The sequence below is a fragment of the Echinococcus granulosus genome (genome assembly GCF_000524195.1).
Source record: "Echinococcus granulosus chromosome Unknown EG_S00142, whole genome shotgun sequence".
NCBI classification, from domain to species: domain Eukaryota; kingdom Metazoa; phylum Platyhelminthes; class Cestoda; order Cyclophyllidea; family Taeniidae; genus Echinococcus; species Echinococcus granulosus.
The window spans coordinates 53,206-72,894 of record NW_020170522.1 but is presented as its reverse complement, the minus strand read 5'-3'; the positions used below and the strand labels follow the sequence as shown (position 1 = coordinate 72,894).

General features: G+C 42.7%; 3 protein-coding genes across 3 annotated transcripts; 1 reads left to right on the top strand and 2 right to left on the bottom strand. All coding sequences in view use genetic code 11, as the record gives it.

The window, feature by feature from the left end:
* Positions 1-1,375: 1,375 nt before the first annotated feature.
* Positions 1,376-2,963, bottom strand: EGR_09306 (S-adenosylmethionine synthetase; the record flags this gene model as incomplete). Its single annotated transcript, XM_024498555.1, has 7 exons — positions 1,376-1,502; positions 1,567-1,864; positions 1,942-2,179; positions 2,274-2,417; positions 2,499-2,743; positions 2,768-2,845; positions 2,879-2,963. 7 exons carry the CDS (start codon positions 2,961-2,963, stop codon positions 1,376-1,378), a joined length of 1,215 nt encoding a protein of 404 aa, XP_024347028.1.
* Positions 2,964-3,795: 832 nt separating this feature from the next.
* On the top strand, positions 3,796-8,454 carry EGR_09305 (Diphthamide biosynthesis protein 2; the record flags this gene model as incomplete). The annotated part of the gene is made up of 4 exons (XM_024498554.1): positions 3,796-3,840; positions 3,939-4,640; positions 4,801-5,137; positions 8,189-8,454. 4 exons carry the CDS (start codon positions 3,796-3,798, stop codon positions 8,452-8,454), a joined length of 1,350 nt encoding a protein of 449 aa, XP_024347027.1.
* A 2,396-nt stretch (positions 8,455-10,850) lies between these two features.
* Positions 10,851-17,963, bottom strand: EGR_09304 (Leucine-rich repeat-containing protein 50; the record flags this gene model as incomplete). The annotated part of the gene is made up of 11 exons (XM_024498553.1): positions 10,851-10,916; positions 11,590-11,789; positions 13,765-13,900; positions 13,989-14,356; positions 14,612-14,697; positions 14,993-15,057; positions 15,132-15,206; positions 15,283-15,452; positions 16,197-16,418; positions 16,493-16,584; positions 16,819-17,963. The coding sequence occupies 11 exons, from the start codon at positions 17,961-17,963 to the stop codon at positions 10,851-10,853; spliced, it is 2,625 nt and encodes an 874-aa protein (XP_024347026.1).
* Positions 17,964-19,689: the final 1,726 nt, after the last annotated feature.

Genomic DNA, 19,689 nt, shown 5'->3' with positions numbered 1-19,689 from the left:
GAGGGAATAGGGGTCAGCAGGCCGGCAACTTTGCAATTGTGGGAGCGAGGCGCTTACAACAATATGAACGCCTAAGGGTCAATGTAAAGCCGGTTTTTCACACTAAACATCAGAAAATTGGGAGCTAACGCAGACGACGAAGTTGCGTGCGGCCTTCTTCGTCTAGAGCGCTTAACCTGCCTTGAAATCGTTAGATCCATGGTGATTGAAATTGGAATAAGGCTTCTGGCTTCGGTCGGGAATAAATTACCAATGACAAAGAAGTAGAAGGGCCTTTGTGGGGTAAAGCATTACCAGAAAACCCGAATATACTGATGAATAGAATTTTAATCACAAGTTATGCAAAGCGTACCACACGTCTGCACCACTTGGAAGCAATCCATGACGAAGTGGTGGAGGGTGCATTTAAGCCCCGGTTAGAGGGGCTTTGTACCCCTAAAACAACTTACACGATCCAAGCAACCTACTTTTCCTGTTTTGAATCCACATTCTTTTAAAGGGTGCAATTTAGAGGATAAACCCCAAACATGGACGTGCTGCAAGGGACTTCTTGAAGTGTGTTGAAAACGACGGTCGACTTTAAGAGGCGTTTGTCCGGTCAATAGCGACTTTACCCCAGAATATTTTTCCAGGGATGCTACGACGCCCGGGTTCTTTACTAAATAAAGTCCTTACTTGGAAGTTAACGGTACATTTCGATTAGATGGATAACCAAAATGACTGGATTCATTCGAAGCGATGTTTAAAAAAGGCGGCCCTTACCACCAAATCAGCACAAATGCCCAACGCGGTTGTCATGACCACCACCACCACCACACATAAGGGACTTGACCTACAAATGCATTTGAACCTAAGGTATACCATCTCATCACATTGCAACAGAATGCCTCCCTCCCAATTCACTTCAGTGTCCGCACGACACCGATTTGCTCAAACATCACAAGCCGGGGGGTGGCTCATGGCAACGATATAGATTCCAGCGCCGGACTCAGTATTATGCCAGCCAAGACATGCTGCGTTAAAAATAATTAACACCGGCAAAAGCAAAACATGTCGCCGTATCAACCATTACGCCGGCTAACTGAATCGTCCTCAACCATACACAGTAAAAGCAGTAAACTGCCGTGTGATTCTCCCGTAAGGTCGAAAAAAAAAGTGTCGCATGCTGCAGACTGTTTATCCAAGAGGTGACATGAACTCTGAGTAAACCGGGTTTTCACCATCGCACCCTAGAGCAACTGAGTGAAGAGTAAGCAAACCGGAGTTGATACCATTAATGGACATATCATCTGGATGCCATCGATTTAAATGAGGAAGCGCAATACAATGCATCAACAGTCAGAATGGCAGTAATGAGGTTGTAATTTACTCCACCTCAGTTGTCTAGCTCGTCACGTGGATAGATGCGCAGAAGTTTGGGCTTCTCCCAGGAGAATTCCTTTCGACCGAAATGCCCGTAAGCAGCCGTTTTCTGGAAGATTGGCAGCTGCAGATCTAGCTCCCTATAAAATGAAACAAAACCATAAGTGCTATTAACGTGGATAACACGACAGAACAAACACGCACTTAATGATGACACCAGGTCGGAGGTCAAAGTTTTCATTGACAATCCTCAGAAGCTCAGAATCGGGCATCTTTCCCGTCCCATAGCTATCCACGTAGACAGCCAGTGGTTCGGCAATACCAATAGCATAAGAGAGCTGGACGAGAACTCGCCGACACAATCCGGCTTTGACAAGCGACTTAGCCACCCATCTGGCAGCGTAAGCAGCCGATCTATCGACTTTGGAGCAGTCCTTACCTGAGAAAGCTCCCCCACCATGAGCTCCCCAGCCCCCATAAGTGTCGACAATGATCTTTCGCCCTAGAAGTGGAAACGCAAAGGTCAGCAGCTTATCGATTTCAGGATGGAGTGAAAATTAGGCATGAGGGCGGACGCACCAGTAAGACCAGCATCGGATTGAGGACCACCGATTACGAAGCGGCCAGATGGATTTATGTGGTAGATGGTGTCATTGTCCAGGAGACTCGAGGGAATGACTTGACGAACAACATGCTCCATCACCTCCGAACGAAGTCGTTCCAAACTAACGTATTGGTCGTGCTGGATCGAAATAACAACGGTATGGACACGAAGCGGGACACACGCGCCATTATCCTTTTTGTACTCCACGGTGACCTGAAATCAGTAGCCGCTCGTCGGTCAGTTTAACAAATGAGGGGTAACAAATTAAAAAAACGAATAGGGTGATTAAGCTAAAAGCCGAGCGTACTTGGGACTTTGAGTCGGGACGAGCCCAAGGAAGAGTTCCATCACGCCGACATATCGCAAGGCGTTCATTGAGAGCATGAGCGAGCACGATGGTCAAAGGCATGCATTCTTCAGTCTCATCAGTTGCATAACCGAACATAAGACCCTGAATTACATAAGTTGCGTGTCAGTTCCTCGAAAATGGCCATTAAAATGCGTAGAAACTGGGAGTAACAATGGCACGAACCTGGTCGCCGGCTCCTATTTCTTCCATCGATTTACCCTCATGGACGCACTGGGCGATGTCAGGGCTCTGTTGCTCAATTGCCGTAAGGACATTGCAAGTCTTGAAATCGAAACCCTTGCGAGAATCATCGTAACCAATCTTCTCAATCACACGCCGTATGACAGACTGGAAGTCGATGGTGGCTCTGGAGGAGATCTCGCCGCCGATAAGAATCATACCCGTTTTTGTAAAGGTTTCTGAACCGTCTCAGAGGCAAAACAAAACCTTACCACATGCAACTTTCGAGTTGGGATCAAGCTTCAAGTATTCATCCAGAATGGCATCGCTGACCTGATCGCAAATTTTATCTGGCTAATAATTTAAAGGATAGACAGGACTACCTGCATGGCCCTCACCGACAGACTCAGAGCTAAACAAAAAGGTTTCCCCAACCTCATCACCAGTGCCAGTACTTGAGTTAGGCATAGCAAAATTTGACGTACATAAATACACAAAATGTTAGATGATAACAGCACGCCAAGCTACTGGCATGGACGGTACACTTAAAGCAAAGGAAAACGCATCTTTGTTGGTCAGCTTAAACAAAGTGGCTAATATAAAATATTTGATAAATTATGTAAAAGATGGGCATAAAAAGGCCCAAGAGTAGACAGCAATGAAGTGACGGGCCTGAACTGGACCAATAGTAATCAACTTTTCCCCGTGAAATTTGAAGTAAGAGTAATCAGAATTAGGTGGGGTCTTGGTGAAGACCAATGGATAATTCATTTTTTGTACAGCTTACATCTTTACGAAAACACAAGTCTTATGAACGCACTAATTCATTGCCGGTAGAAAAAGGAGTTAGGATGCTGCAAGTACAATTCTGTGTGAGCAAAATGTATGTGCACCACATTTTTCTCCTCCTTTTTTTAATTTTTAAGCGAGGCAAAGTAGTGCGTTGAAGTATTCAAATCAAAACTACCATGAAACTTAATAATGTTCATCCTGTCTTTCAACTAAGTGACACAAAGAAATACGTATCTTATATCTAAACCTAGCCTAATAGCATGTATGAGAAAACGAAATTTCGCTCGCTGGTGCCAATTTTTTTTGTTAATAAAGTGCAAAAGAGAACGAATATTCTTCTGCAATCTCTTTAAATCTGATTACTCGCATGCGTCAGTACTAGCAAATTTGCTGCACCATTAGTCGTCCACTTACTTTATTTCTCGACATTGAGAGGTTATCTTATTTATTAATTCAAATAGTGTGGTCTAACCCAAGAACTCTCCCATTGGATCGGGCGACCCCCAAAATGGTGGCGCTGACTCTGCCTCGGGAACGTTGCGCTGGTGGTGATGTCGGGATGCCATTTTGACATAGAAGGTGCCGTAGATTTTATCACAAAAAATGGTTTTTCAAGGGTAATACTTAGATTGTAAAGTTAACTATATGTAGGTTGGTCTTCAATTCCATTCGGATCTCTTGTGTTCCTCTATTGATGTTTATGAGGAGCTTAGCAAACGGACCTCGGCCGCCATAGCTGTCCTAGGTGATACTCCGTACAGCAGTTGCTGCGTGGACGAGCTGGCTGGCAAACGATGGGGTGTGGATGCCGTCATCCACTTTGGGAACGCCTGTTTAACTGAATCGACTGGGGAGATCAGTGTGTTTTACGTCTTTGGTGACATTCCTTGTCCGTCTATCAATGACAATTTGGCCAAGATAGGCGATCAAATTACGCAGTACCTTTCATGTCATGACGGTCCGACACTGTTTTTCTACGATTTTCGCTACAGCAACACAGCGAAAAAATTGGCTGACCATCTTGCGTCAGGGAGTATTAACCTTGTTTTCTCTGAACCCGCTCTACCGGGCCTTGATATCACAACAGATGCCTCGTTCGTTAAACATGCAGGGAGAGTTTTCCGCTGCAGTGATAAATTGAAGTCTCCCCGATGTCTTCTTTATCTCGGCGAATGCGACTCAGCCTTCTATAGTACTTTGGTCAGTTTAAAGGAGGCCTATACAATCAAGGCCTTCACAATTGATCCTACATCCGGACAAGTTGCTCCCGCCCCAAAGTCCGCCTTGGCATTCCTCCGCAGACGATACTTCCTCATGGAAAAGATTAAGTCAGCCAAACGGATAGGAATTCTGGTACGGAAAAACAAACTTTGTTAAGTTGTGAGCATTTTTGTATTGACACATATTTATTGATTCGTCATGGTGCTAACGTGAGTTGCTTCACTAATCTAATCCTGAAGTCTATTAAGTAGCACACTTCATGGCTACCAATCAGATGTTTTTTTACCTACAGATGGGTACCCTTTCGGTGTCACGGTATCGCGACATCGTGGCAAGATTAAAACGCCTCCTTCGACGTGCAAAGAAGCCCTACACAACGTTGGTTGTAGGGCGAATAAACGAAGCGAAGTTAATGAATCTCCCAGATCTGGACGGTTTTGTTTTGGTCGCCTGTCCACAGACCAGCATTTTTAATGATCCGAACCTTCTCATTCCTGTGGTCACACCCTTTGAGCTCGAATGTGTCCTCTATGACCTCTCTACAGAGGGTGGGGCTTCAATTGAGCATCCTAGACGTTGGAATGGTCTCTGGATGCCTCTGGATTTTGCTGCGGATATACTTGATTCAGGTAGAAGTATGATTTGTTCCAATACCGCTTTCCTTGTCTCAAATTGCGTCAAAGATCCGCCGGCGTGCATTGTTGCTGTTTCGGCTCAAACCATTGACGAAAATTGATATTTTCAATGCTAGTATTCATTTGAGTGCTAGCATCGTACACCAATTTTCGCGTTTGTGCCCTGCTCTCCATAACTAGAGTGGTAGTGTTGATGCTGACGAGGGTTGTGTAGCGCTGCACTTCCTCGGGATGTATTTTGCTGCCTGTTGTGTGAGTTGTTTCTTGCATTTTCCTTGTTACTATGTGTAGATATTTTTCCTACCATCTACGTAAAATTTGTGTGCGGGGCTCTCTCATTTCAGAATTCGCCTTAACGTAAACCATTTACGATAACAGACTCATCGATGGTGGTGTTACTTCAAATGCTGGTATCATACACTTGCATATGCTTGATGCAAAGACAGCAAGCACCTAATTGCGCTTAGGTTCATAAGAAAATGGGAACACGATGGTGTGTTGAGAGCTTTTGATGAAAAGCAACCGTGAATGATCAGTGAAGATAGGAAGTAGTCAGATACACTTTGATAAATCTTTGGAATTTACGTAGGCTATGGTGACTCAATCGAACATTGCTTCAGGTCCAGTATGTTATGCAATGTGAATTTGGATGGTGATTGGGAAGAGCAGATTAAGTGAATCCTTCAATCTTATGATCCATTTACAATGTGGTCTGAATCTTCTATTCCTTATACAACGTCCCAGGTCTGTGTAAAAATATCCGCTCAGATAAGTAACATGGGTAGATTCTTCGATGCCAGTATGCTCTATCCTTCCGCCTAGAGGTGCTGAATCATTCGGAGCGAAGGAACACCAGATAGCAAACCATTTTAATTCTCTATAGTCCATAAAAACAAACTGCGTATATTCCTACTGTTTTGTGAAATTTTCTCAAATGCTTACTGTTTTTATTCTTCTCTCCTTGTGTTTTTCAAATAACAGTCGCACAATCAAGTTTTGATAAACCGTGCTAAGTACTGGTAACAAAACGTGGATTTCTTTTTGTTTTTTCTACTCTATTTGAAAAGGAGCGGGCAGTGTATGTGGAAATTAATTACTATGCAAAGGAGTTCTCCATTGTTGGAGTTTGGAAAAAATGAAAAATGGCATCCTTGAACTTTGTGGGCCCTAAGTTCTATTTGGTTTTACCATGGTTACCCAAATTTGAGGACTTCGTTTCTGTCAAGCACCTATCGACAGTACATCGTTGTCGTTCCGGCTTGAATTGTTGGTGGAAGTGAATATCGTTGTGGTGTTTCCCTTGGAAAGATAGCGTTATACACTAGGGGAAGTAATAAAACTATTTTATTCCGCCTTATCGATATTAACACTGAACGAATTCGAATCAGTCAAATCGGTGAAACCGTATTTTTAGTCTTTCTCCAAGACTTTTCCAATCACCGCGATGTGGACGTATTTGTGGTTCGAGGTACCTTTGAGTAATTGTTGTGTGCTAATTCTATTACATAGTGTTTTGGGTGTGAAACTGAAGTTTTGTGCTTATAATGGATGACACATGCATGATAACCACGGACATCTGGAATGTAACGTGATTTTCTACTTTTCAAGTTAGTGTATTGACCACGCTCTGTGTGATTGTATCTCGTGTTCCGAATTGCGTCAAAGATCCGCCGACGTGCATTGTTGCTGTTCTGGCTCAAACCATTGACGAAAATGGATATTTTCAATGCTGGTATTCATTTAAATGCTAGCGTCGTACACCGATGTTCTCATTTCTGCCTTGTTTTCCATTGCTGGGGTGAAGATGTTGATTTTGTTGGAGAACGTGTACGGCTATGGGTGGCAGTATGGTCTGTTTAAATGATGCTCTCTTCGTTTTGACTTGCGTCAAAGGTCCGCCGGGGTACATTGTTCCTCTACTGGCTTAAACCTTTGACGAAAATGGATACTTTCAATGCTAGTGCTTATTTGAACGTCCACTGATTTTCTCATTTATGCCTCATTTCCCAGTATTGGGGCGGTGCTGATGTTGATGCTAATGCAGGTTGTGTAAGGCTGCAAATGATCGCTAAAGTCCAGTTTTTTGTGTACGCTTGCCTTCTTCGAAATGCATTTTCCTACCCGATGCATGAATTGCTTCTTGCATTTTCCTATTTGGCATGTGCATATATTTTTCCCATCACCTGCGTGGGATTTGTGTACAATGGTCTGCTTTTTCAGAGTTACCATTAGCCAAGCCAAACTCTTTGCTACTGGTGCCTCATCTATTTGTTGCTCCGATTTTCTCATCCAAATCTCGCGTCTCAGGGTGTGATTTGTTCTCGATCTGTTTATCTCGAATGGTTGTATCAAATCGTTTTGCGAACAGCTTAGTTGAGTTTAAAACAATAAAGTAGTTGCATGATGTTCGGGTGAGAATACCAGCATTTGTTTCGCTCTGGAGTGGTAGTGGAATTGGTCATTTCGGTAGTGCAGTTCCTGATGTCATGCACCTGTCAAACGTCTGGGCCGGAAAGTGTTAAGTCAAATTCCCGAAAGTTTGCTTCCTGATGCTTTTTACATCGTTGGTTTTAAATACATTACTAAATCGTCTTCACTTTAATGCACGATTATTTGCGTACTTTTTCTCCATTGTCTGAGACGCTGTGTATGATGCGTTTTAAAATTGGACTTCCTAATAGCACCCGTCGTTGGTACTGTAAGGAATTTTCGTATAGTTGCTGTTTCCATAAATTCCTCCTCCTCTGTTGTTGGTTTCTCACTTCCGGATTCAGAAGCTAATTTTTAACACTCGCACCGCGAATGCAGCAGTTATGAGTTTTATTGAAACACTATTTCTTCAAAAGTTGGCTCTACTGCTCCATCAGTTGCCCATTAAATCACACTCGGGATTAAGTTCCACCATTTCTTGTTCCTTGTTGCCGTCGTCATATATGGTGTGTAGTTATGGAGATATTATTACAAAACTTACTCCGCTCTGAACTCCAGTCATGCAACTATGCCTGATCCCTCTGAACATTTTTTTCCTCCTTATTGACGCAACAGAATCAGCAATCTTCGCACCGGAAGAGAGTGTCGTTCCTGCGAGAGACTCGGAGGAAACCGTCGGAAAGGAGGAGCCAAAGGAAGGCGCCTTGGTGTCTCGTGACAGCGCGAACTGGAGTCTCGCTCTGGCCTGCGAAGATCTCCTTTCGGGTACTCGCGACTCCTGGCGTGGACTTGACCCCGCGCTGGGTCAGACGCCACCTCTCATCACTATCAAGCGCGGTCGTACTGGCCTTCCTACCAAATACTCTACCCTTTGTGAATGAAAGCAGATACTTTTCAATACGGCTAGTAATGTTCCAGTGAGGATTTCGGATTTTTTCTTAAAATCTGAACGTAGCAATGATGCTTAAGCGAAGCTTCTGGAATTTACGGTGGAGACTGTTTTCATATTCCTGTATTATTGGACCTGGGTGTTACGTTGATAGCAACTTTAGCGTACTCACTTCTGAGGAATGACACCAGTGCTGATACCATCGGCTCGGTGCTACGCCAAAGCATTATAAGGGGAGGCTTCAGCGGAACTCGCAACGGAAGGGCTATCAAAATCGTGTCAATCTCAAATTTTGCGCTATGGCGTGAAGCTAGATTAGAACATCCATGTAGGTCCTGCAACCTCACCATGGTCCGGACAAATGACGAGGCAGGATCAGGAATGGAAAAGGTGTACAGCTCCTGCTTTTGTTGTGGGATATCGTGTAGCGTCTGGAGTCCTCACCGAATTTGTTGCGGGTCAGAGTGTTATGGAAGAATGTGTTAATAATGTATGGGAGGATTCGAAGGTGGCTGGCCTGATTTGGAGGTCGTGCTGTAGACCAGGACTGTAATTTACAGTCAATTACCTCTTCGATGAAGCGACAGATCACCGCGTATCGAGCAGTTCCGGTAAATATCCAACTTGCTGTGTAACAGGTAATTGTTTTAGTTTCAAAGATGATTGTATGGACTCAGTGGTTGTCTCAAAGGTTCCTGACTCTGAGCCGTGTTTGTGTCACTCCATACTGACCTCCAGTCCTATCGTTCGCGTCCAACTTCGTTTCCATCACAACGGCATAACTATTGTACTTCCACCAGCGGCATGACCAAGAGGCCGTGCTGGTAGCTCCCATGTCTTTCAAAACGTCAAAGTTAGATATTCTGCTTGAGTATTATGTCTTCTTTTATCTGCAGGAAAAACTCGGAGTGCAACATCGGTAGCAGTGGAAAGCGAAGCCGATCCTAAAGGGCAAATTTCTCGATTTCCATTCCCAAATGCTTGTCCTTAACTTAACGGAAGAAGTGCGTGTTACTGCAGATGGGCGAATCTGCAAGGAACCCCAACAGAAGGGTTAAAAATGATGTCCACCTTCGGCAACCACTCCAGTCCTGTATTCCGTAGGAATGCTATTACCATTTGAAGCGGTAGTAGCTGTGAGCCATATGGAAAAGCTCGTTACGAAGGTGTCCACGGTACCTGTATGAAGATGTCCATGTCCTCCTCCACCTCTCTACAAGCTGGATGGAACACAGATAGACATGGCCGGGGAGCAATGAGGTGAGAACAAAGTGGCAACGAGGCATAGACACGGAACCTTCATAAGTCTGCTGTTAGGTCAGTGTTCTTACGCCTAGCGATGGACGCAGTGATGGCCACCACACTTTTTTCTCTTAATACGGTTCCCAAACAGACGAAACTCCAGTTTCTGTGGAATCGTCGGGAGGGATCAGTTAAGCTGAGAACGAATACTTCGTTTGTGTGCAAATTCAATGACTGGTGTGGGTGGTTGGCCAAGGGGAGTACTGGGGACATTACTCAAAGGAGGAGGAGGAGGAGGAGGAGGGATGGGGTGAAGGGCCATGCAATTGATAGTTTGGCTGACTGTTTTGGCCTCACGAGCACGGGTGTTATTTCTTACAGCGCCGACTACCTTCTGATGACCGACGTGATAGGTTGACCATGAGGAGGCCCGAAATCTATCCTCAAATGCAGAGGGAGGGGGAGTTAGGTAATACTTTGATTGTTTGCTTAACTCTTCGTTTTGGTGACGCGGACACTAAAGAGCAGGGTCATTGTACTTCCCCCCGGTGCGTTGACCTCCAGACCCCACCCGACCTCAACTGTCATCGGCAATGCATACTTTGCCCTTGTATTGTAATATCTTCTTTCATCGAATTCTGGGGCAATGTGAGAGTCACAGCTTTCTCTGTGTGATTGGGTCTTGTGTTTGGATTTTGAACTACTTCTTTACTCAAACCTGTAATACTACTGTGATCAAAATATTTTTAAAATATGTACTGAGAACCAAATCTCACAGATCTAGTAAATGGTAAATAAGGGTCAATTGAGGCATCTTATCATCAGTAAGTGTACTGGCATAAAAGAGGGATTTATTTAACGTCTCCTGATGGAAAAAGAGAAATGAATGTCTTGCACTCCCGCCGGCTGGATAAACCAGCCTTCCTGGCGCATCCCTACGTCACGGTGGTACTATTCAACCAGGTTGAAACTGGACCCTGATGCTAGTAGTTGTGGTTCACCATTCCGGTCCGTGGCGAATAATCCACTTAAATTTGAAAAAGAAAATTGCAAACTGATTTAATGCTAATTTGGGATGAACAGTTGAAATGTTTTTCCCGGCACTGTCGTTTTGAGCAAGTTCTAAAACCCTCCGATGGCACCTGGTTAGCCAATGCGCAGTTCGCGGTTGGCACGACAAAGCCTAGCTCCAGCAGCCCTTGTTACATCGCGCTAAAAAGACCAACGGTTTTATCAAAGTGTCACTGGGTAGCTAAAGCACTAAAAAACGCAAAGAAATTTAATGATTTCAGAACAAAACTTGTCAAAGCATGAAGCAAAGCAGGTAAAGAACCACGCAAACACGTCATAATCCTTTGTAAAATTTGAATTGCTGATCGAGGATGGAAACAGGTGAGGAAGTCTTGGCAATTAATTCCGCGCCAAAGGGGGGTACTAGATGACGATAGCGCATTAGGACACTACTTTGGAAAAAATCTCACCCAGACCGCAACAGATACCCAAAAAAACTCATCGCCTAGATTGCCAACACGGTTGTGGGGGGGATGGTTCTGGGAGGTGACTAGTCTAGCCCCGAAATAGTAGAGCTAATCCGAGATTGGTGTGGATAATGCTCAGTGGAAGTAAAAATGTGTATACACCTCAACCTCCGGAAGAAAATCATCAACTGACTGAAGAAAATAGTTATAAAGAATTTAAGCTCTAGCTTACACGAGTAATCAACCACCCTTCACATTCGTCCGCAAAATGATACCCGTGTGTGAAGACAACAGGCGGAGTGGGGACTCAGTCTGTGTTTTTACCGTAACAAATGATACAAAGTGTCTAAGAAATTAAACAGCAACAAGGCTCCTTTGGCCTGCTACTCTTGATTGGCACAAAACACGTTGTAGTTGCTGAATTTGGGATCTGTCGAACCAACACTTGCTGCTGCCTCGAGGATTTGACACTTCAAGAGATCCCCCTCTTTACTGCTTCCACGCTCCATCTCCTCACTCCTTCCATCCTCAACATCCTCCACCAGGGCTTGGGGCGAAGCTTCGTCATCGTCTCTGGCTCTCACAGATTCGGTGATTTCATAATCATCTAAAAGGTGATCAGGTTCAATGTACGACGTAATCATGTTGTCCTTCAACTTCTACGCCTACTTCGAATTGATGCTACCTGGAACACCTGAATTATCACTGTGCTAGCAGAAGATGAACAAAACTTCTAACTCCAAGCTCAACGACGGTAAACGTTACTTGGTAGGCACAAAATATGAAAGCAAAACATGGAAGAGAATTTTGTTATAGAAGTAGGGAAAGAGTAAAAAATAATAAAACTGCCTGGAGTCAATATGCACAAAAAGTGATTAACAGTTTTTATGTGCTTTTCAGTTGAATATTTTTTAATCGGTAATGAGTAAATTGTATTAATTCACCTAAAATTTCTTCAATAAGAGGCACTTTAAGGGTCACTTTTCCTTTTGATTCTTCTAAAACGAAACAAAACATTTGGAGGCATTTTTTTAAAAAATATCACAATTTGAAACTATTATTTCTTAATCAACTATCCAATAGATTTAAGTAAACAATGAAATTGAGAGAGTAATTGTACAAACGGTTCACTTAGGCGCCTTGCATAATTGTGACTTCGTCTGGTGGACTGGCCTCTGGGCCATGCCAGTAGACTCTTAGGCCCTACTATAAGTCAAAAATACATACTTTGCCCAAGTACTATGTCTTCCTTCGTCATCAGAGAAGTCTCGGGGAATACATTAGTGGCAACGGAAAGAAAATTCGATCCGAAAGGACAACTTCCGCGATTTCAACCGCTAGATGATAAAACCTAACTAAGTGGAAGAAGCGCATATGCTGAGGGTGAATCGGTGACTACCCCCAGTTCCTCAATCTGTAGGAAAGCTTTTACCAACCTAAGACGTACTAGCCGTGAACCGTCTGGAAAAGTCTGTTATGGAGTTATCAACGGTGCCTACGAAAGGATGGCAATCATGTGAACTCGCAATGCCTCCTCCACTTCTCCGCTAACTGGATAGAGCCCGGAGAGATACGCCCAATCAGCACTGAAGTGGGAATAGTGACAAGGAGGAACAGACGCAAAGCCTTATTCCTAAGGAATGATGTTAAAAACGCCGTCTTTTGTTGTAGGACTCAACTTTTAGGCCAGTGTTCCTACGACTAGCTATGGACACACTGAATAATTGGCGCATTCCTCCATCTTCATATCTGCTTCCCATACAGAAGTAAACTCTAGATCTCATAGAATTGTCAAGAGGAATCAGTGAAGTTGCAGTTAGGTATCTTCTTAGTTCCATGATACGATGGCTCATGAAGGAGGCTGGCCAATGCGAATGCAGGAAATGAAACGCAAAAGTGAGAGGAACCATGCAATAGGTTGGGAGCTTATTTAACTCTCGGTTTTTGGTACAGTGGTAACTGGAGGCGCTCTGCCGTTATACCTTCGCCGGGTGGATTGGCTTCCGGGCCACGCCAGTAGCCCAAAGCCTTACCGTATGTCGATACTACATATTCTGCCCCAGTACTACAACTTCTTTCGGTTTCAGAGGAGTCTAGGGGGCTACATTAGTGGGAGCAGAAAGCAAATCCGATCTCAAAGGGCGATTTTCCCAATTTCTACCGCACCCACAAAATTAAATACAAACAACGATTGAATTACCAAAAAGTATTCCTTTACCTTCCAAGGATACACTGCCTAAATTGGATACCTAACTCTACTGGTCTACATAAAGAGGTTAGCAAAACTTCTTTTCCGTGTTATTCGGAAATAGGAATCGGACTACCTTCAGCTGAAATTCCGAGTTCCTCAACAAACACCGATTTAGGCGATCCGAGTGTGGAGGGAGAATCTAAAATTATACAACTTTGACTTAAAAATAAATAACTCAAATGTCATTTTTATCATACAGACGAATATCAAAGCATGGTGACATTAAAAAAGAAACCAATGTGTGGAAAATCCAAAAAAGAACCTTAAAAATACGCTTCATTACATCCGCAATGAGGCAAGTTACCAAGGAAAGGTAAATTGAAAGGCATACCTTTCATGATAAGTAGTTTCGACTTCCAACTGAAATCATCACATTCTTCGAATAGTGACTTCGAAGAAGCCTTTTCGGCCTGTAGAGTAGGCATACTTACTTCCACAACAGGCTCATCCGATTGGTCTGTATCAATCTATTAAAAAGAAGTCAAGCCAACCAATCAGAAGCTGCTTAAATGGAATAGGCGATCAGAAATCGCTCCAGACCGCAAGTAAACTTACTGGCACGGAAAACGACTCCGCATGATCAATATTTTGTTCTTCCATCTGCCTCAATACTTTAGAGGGAGTGAATTCCTCAATCTCACTTTCAGTGCTAGCGTCGTCATCATTAAGAGCGTCAACAGTTGAATTCTCAGTCTCCATGCTATCAACCGGAGGTGCAGATGCAGCAGTATCTTGAATTGAGACGTCCTGAACATCTCCGCCCGCCGTGTTGGGTTGTTTCAACTGCTCTGCTCCGTAGAGCCAGTCCATATCCTCTGGATTTACATGGATGTCGTCAGTGGGAAGATTTTCCCCTCTGGCCTTTTCCACTAGCTCCTTCTCCTGATTCGCCGCCTCTATTTTCTTGCGTCGCTCTGTTAACCCTATGGAAGTTTCATTTCATAGGTTCGTCAACAAGCAACTCTCAGAGGAATTATTGTCAACTAAGAGTAGGTTTGCAACATTGATGGGTATCCCTAATCTATTAATATGGTCGGAATTGACCAACGGGACTGGGTAACTCACGTGCTACTCTGACACTAAGCCAAGTAATAATTATGCATAACATTGTCATGGCCTTATCAATGTCTAGATAAATTTTTTTATGTTAACTAATCGAAGAGAATAGAACCGTGTACAGTTGCAGCTATCCATAAGTCGTTTGTGTTCGGCATCATTGAGCTCCTTGCGGACACGACACTCTTCATCTGGTCCACCGCAGTAGCTTGGGAAGGAAAAATAAGCAACACCGTTAAGTTTTATTTTGCAGCTAATTTAGTCATGTTACGACTGATTAGGAAGAATTTTACCGTTGAATATTTACGGAGATGGATAACCGCTTTTGGGAATTCAAGTCATTGGGGGCCTATCACTGGTGTAGACACATTAACCAGACATTAACGTTCTTAAATGATAGGCTTTTCAGATCCTCTAGTGACCTCGTATTCATTTCACCGAAGCTAATAATTTAGTCATCTAGCGATGGAAATGACATCTGTCAAAATCTACATACAACTCACAATGCCTCGGCACATGCCCTGTCCTTTGGGAAAACGGGCCTATCATCCAGGTAGGTTAATTCTTTCTACAAGGGAAAGAAGACTCCACTTTTCGATGTGTTGCAAGTCATTCAAAGCGCCTACTCTTAGTTTCACTCACACATTGATTGATGAAATTCTTCCTATAGTACTTCACTTCTCGAACAAAAGGGTTGCCTTGGTTGTAGAGGACCCGCTACAAAGAGGGTAACAAGAAATTAGACCCCATTGAAGAAAAAGGAGGCGGAGGGAGATAAAAAGCAATGGCCTACCAGATTGGGCATTTGAGCAAAGATCTCCTCCAGAACTGCAGAGTTGTCAATCCGGTTCTGCTGAAGATCAACGACAGTCAGAGCTTTGCATTCGCGAAGGTGCAAAATGCCCTCCAGAGTTTCGAGTTTGTTGTGAGAAATGACCAACTTCTTTAGGACTGGTAGCATTGCTATGAAATTCGACACATAACTCATAGCCAAACTGACACTTCTATGTTGATTTTTTTCGCAAAAAAAATCTTTTGCCTTAATAAAACAATAGTATTTAATATCAGTGTGCATTTAAACAATAAGTGAGCATTTCCACCTTACTTGGTGGTATGCAGTTTAGCTCATGCCAACGACGGCATATCCCTAATCGAGATTTCTAGCTATTAATAACACGGACAACGGATCAAGAAATTGAGAAATTTGGCTTTGACAATGTTAGCCCTATGTTTAGGCCGTTCTGATACCCGACCTGGGGCCAAGGGACACACATGACACTCGCAACTTCTGCCATCCAGATCTTCTACTTCATCTTCATGGGGGAATTTATAAATCGAGAAGCCGTGATTATAAAGATGTTGATTTTATTTATTGGATGAGTTTGGCAAGGCATTAGAAAACAAAATCGTCAAACATCTTAAAAGATTTAATTTTGAGCAGAATCGCAAACGGTTAGGCACTTTGTTGTTTGATTCATCAGCCCCAAAAAAATTTACTTCACCTGAAATCCTGGAGAGATTTTAGATCTAAAGGATGGTGGATGCATACATGATTCTCCTAATTAAATATCAAGCGTTCATCATGTTAAAGTTGCATAGAATTGTTTAAAAAGCGGCTGACAGCCAGGTGGAAATCACAATTTTGTCAGAAAATCGGATGATCCACCACTTTAATAAATGATCTTCCTACAGTGCTATTAGACTCACAAAGATTTTCAATTTTTGAAATCATATTATGGCTAACATCCAGAGTGTCCAGGTGGACCATATGGTCGAGGTTTTCGATTTGTCGAATGAGATTCTTCGACATGAAGAGACAACGCATCTCCGTTTGGTATTCTAGTCCTGCAATCTCATCGATCCCGTTGACATCAAGAAAGAGACATCGCAGACCTGTGTAGTCCTCCAAATTCTCAATCCATCCAAAGCCTGCAGGCAAATCACAAATAGCAGAAACCATATTTATTTGCCCCAAAAATCATGCCAAAAAAGCAGGATCAAACCTCGATAGTGCAAGTAGAGAATATCATTAAGGTAGGGCGTTTGGTAGAGTTTTTGTTCTTTGCAAATTTTTCGAAGCACCTCCTTTGTCATTCTAAATAAATGTGAATACATGGAAATGTCAATGTAAATAAAAAAATGCAAAATATTTGGTTTCACCACCCATAATACTACAGAATACCTTAGCGAGTTATGACAAATTATTTAAGCACGTTGTTACAGCAACTTTTATGGAAACTGATTTTTGGCCGACTGTTCGAAATTAGCATTTTCTTACACTGATCCTCAATACTCGATTCGGACGAATTCACAGAAATTAGAGAACTACCTTGGCCACTTATTTCTGGCTGCGTCTTCCTCAGCCGTGAGCATTCGTTTGGGGGGATTCGGCTTGCGTTTTTCTCGATATTCCTCCAAAATTTCAAGCACCGTTTGCTCCGCTTCAACACCTTCGGTGTCCATCTTGACACTTGTGCCATTGTTATCCACCTCGGTTTCAGCCGTAGCATCTGCAATAGTATCGTCACATCCTTGGTCGGCTGTATCAACGGGGGCAATAGGTTTGACCACTTTTTCGTCGAAATTACCATCTACCCCATTTATGGTATCTGCAACTTCATTTGCATCCTCAATTTCATGAGAAACGTCGAATTCAACTGTTTCGACCTGTTGGGAAGTCGCATCGTCCAATTTGCTGATTAATTCCCGGTCTATGGTAACATTTTCTGGCTCATTTAAGTCGTTATTTAAATCTTCAGAAACCGCTTTTTCCTCCATGGAAATGCTTGTATATTTCTCCGTTTCAGTCATGAATTGCTCATCGCTAATAAAATTAACAACGTTTGCTGATTCTGTAGTAAGACCAAATCTATCACTTATTCCACGAAATTCGAACACTTCAGCTTCACTGTCATTGTTGCCAGCATCAACAACGGGCTGGGTGGTCTCAACTTTTTCGACTCCATGAAATTCAACAGGAAATGAGGGAAGGTAGCCGATCTGATCTACTGTGGTCTGATCTTCTTTTGAGGGAGTCGGAGCTGTGCAGACACCACCATGGGTCTCTCTAATGTTGAGATTTACCAAATCTGACGAATTTATGGAACCAAAATTTTGCTTTGGATTTTGAGAAAGGGTAGAGGAAGGAGCTGGTGGCGAATTTCTCAAATAAATGACTGGGTCTGAGGACAAAACTTGAATAGACTTGATAGCGTCGTCTAAGTAGGGCAGAGGATTGTCCAACAAAGGAGATGTTTCTGCAGATAGAGAATACGTCTCGTTGAGGAGCTTCATTGAGGTGTCAGATGTATTAACTAAACCCGTTTCAGCTTCATTGTTGCAATCCTGGAAAGAGAGTTCAACTGGAACTTCCGGAACAAGTTGGGATGAATTACATTTTATATCCTCTACGGCATCGAAGAAGGTCTCTTCGAGTGCTGTCGAAAATGACACTTGCTCAGTATCACTACTCATTCCTAAAATTTACGAAATTAAAATTTTCTTCACTAGTGACAAAACTACTCATTAAAAATAACTTCGAAAAACTAGTAATTACAAATCTAAGAAAAACGTGAGGTAGCGTTAGAATCGGACTTTTAAAAAAATTTATACGAAAATCGACTCATGTACAAGATCCGCACCGATTTAAAAAAGTGGCTATTTTACATTTCTCACTGATGTTGTAAATTCGGTTATAATAACGGGGCCTAGATAACGGTCTTCGGCAATAGAATATGGCTATACACACACGATGGTGGGGGATGGCATACTTCGACCAAGTACGTATCCATCAAAATTTAACAGAAAGAATACTGCATGGGTTGTTGGAAAATATGGGAACGGTGAGTAAGAAAACAGAATGACACCTACATACGATTATTTCTCACTCATCACGATGCAGAAGTTTGCTTCAATACCTACAACTAAAACTGACGAGATATTTTTGTTACGGAATTGATGGTCTACAAAAACAAGCTAAGATGGACGCCATTTCCCACCCTGTTCACTTAATTTGCACGCATTTTTTAAAACACATCCATTATTGTAAAAGAGACTAATTCTTAAAAAAGAAATACCCGAAGTGCAAAGAATACATGAAATTACACTGCTCAGGAAAATTTTGAAATATGCTCTACGGGTATAAATACAACTACCCAATTGCTATCCAGTGATCGTTATGACAATTTTCACGGCAGCACACTTAAAAAAGGCAAGGGACAATATAAACTGGTGGATTTTTACACTTTCTCTAAACTTCACTTTAAAGCGGTAGTTTTTATTATAAGCACCTAACTTGCAGGAGGAAAAGTGCTTTATGGGAGGCGTACGATTATATTTGACATATCTACTATCTCACCATCAAATTGTACAGAGGTGTTGCTCTAGTCTGTACCCAAAACAGATCACGTTTTATGCCTAACTAATGAAATTTGCTCCAATGCTATCCAAATACCCCCATGAAATCAGATTACCGTTCATTTATTAGGGGATCAGACAGAGTAATTTAATTTACCAATTCGTGTCTTCGTTTACAAATTTTGCCGTTTGGTCTATATTTTGGCAAAGGAGCTTGGCAATGCGATCATTACCATTTTCCAGGCATAAAGACGGCACTACAACAAGGAAAACCGGCTCGATTTCTACTCAGAACCAAAAAAGTACGAATATTTTACGTCTTACCGCAGCCTAACCTACTTTTGTGAGTAAGACTGGAATCATGTTATCTTTGTTTTGTTTTATCCCACTGCTTATGTAGGCGTAGGGTCAACGTGCGCCTACGATGGTTGGGGAAACGTGGTCAGAGTGCGCAGAGGGGCGATCCCTGAGTTAGCAGAAACCAGTTAAATTACATTTCGGTCCAAGACTTGGTTTAGATTTGTGGTCCTTGGTATGTTGCACTTTGCGGTTGAAGGTGTCGATTCCCATTCTGCTCTAACCTTAGCAGCACATCTCGGCTTTAATTTCTGACGCATGTTAATTGATGATCATCTCGAGAAATCAAGGCTATTTCCCATTTCTCACTGAGCTCTGGGGTTTTTCCCACTCCATATTCTTTTCTAATATCCAAAGCTGTTATGATGAGCTTTCTATTGTGGCAATGGGCCAAAGTGGAGAGATCGGGATGTTATCTTATTGTGACTGTCACCGTTGTAGATATGACGAGATGGCGAGTGCAGTACGGTGTCTTATCCATGCCGTA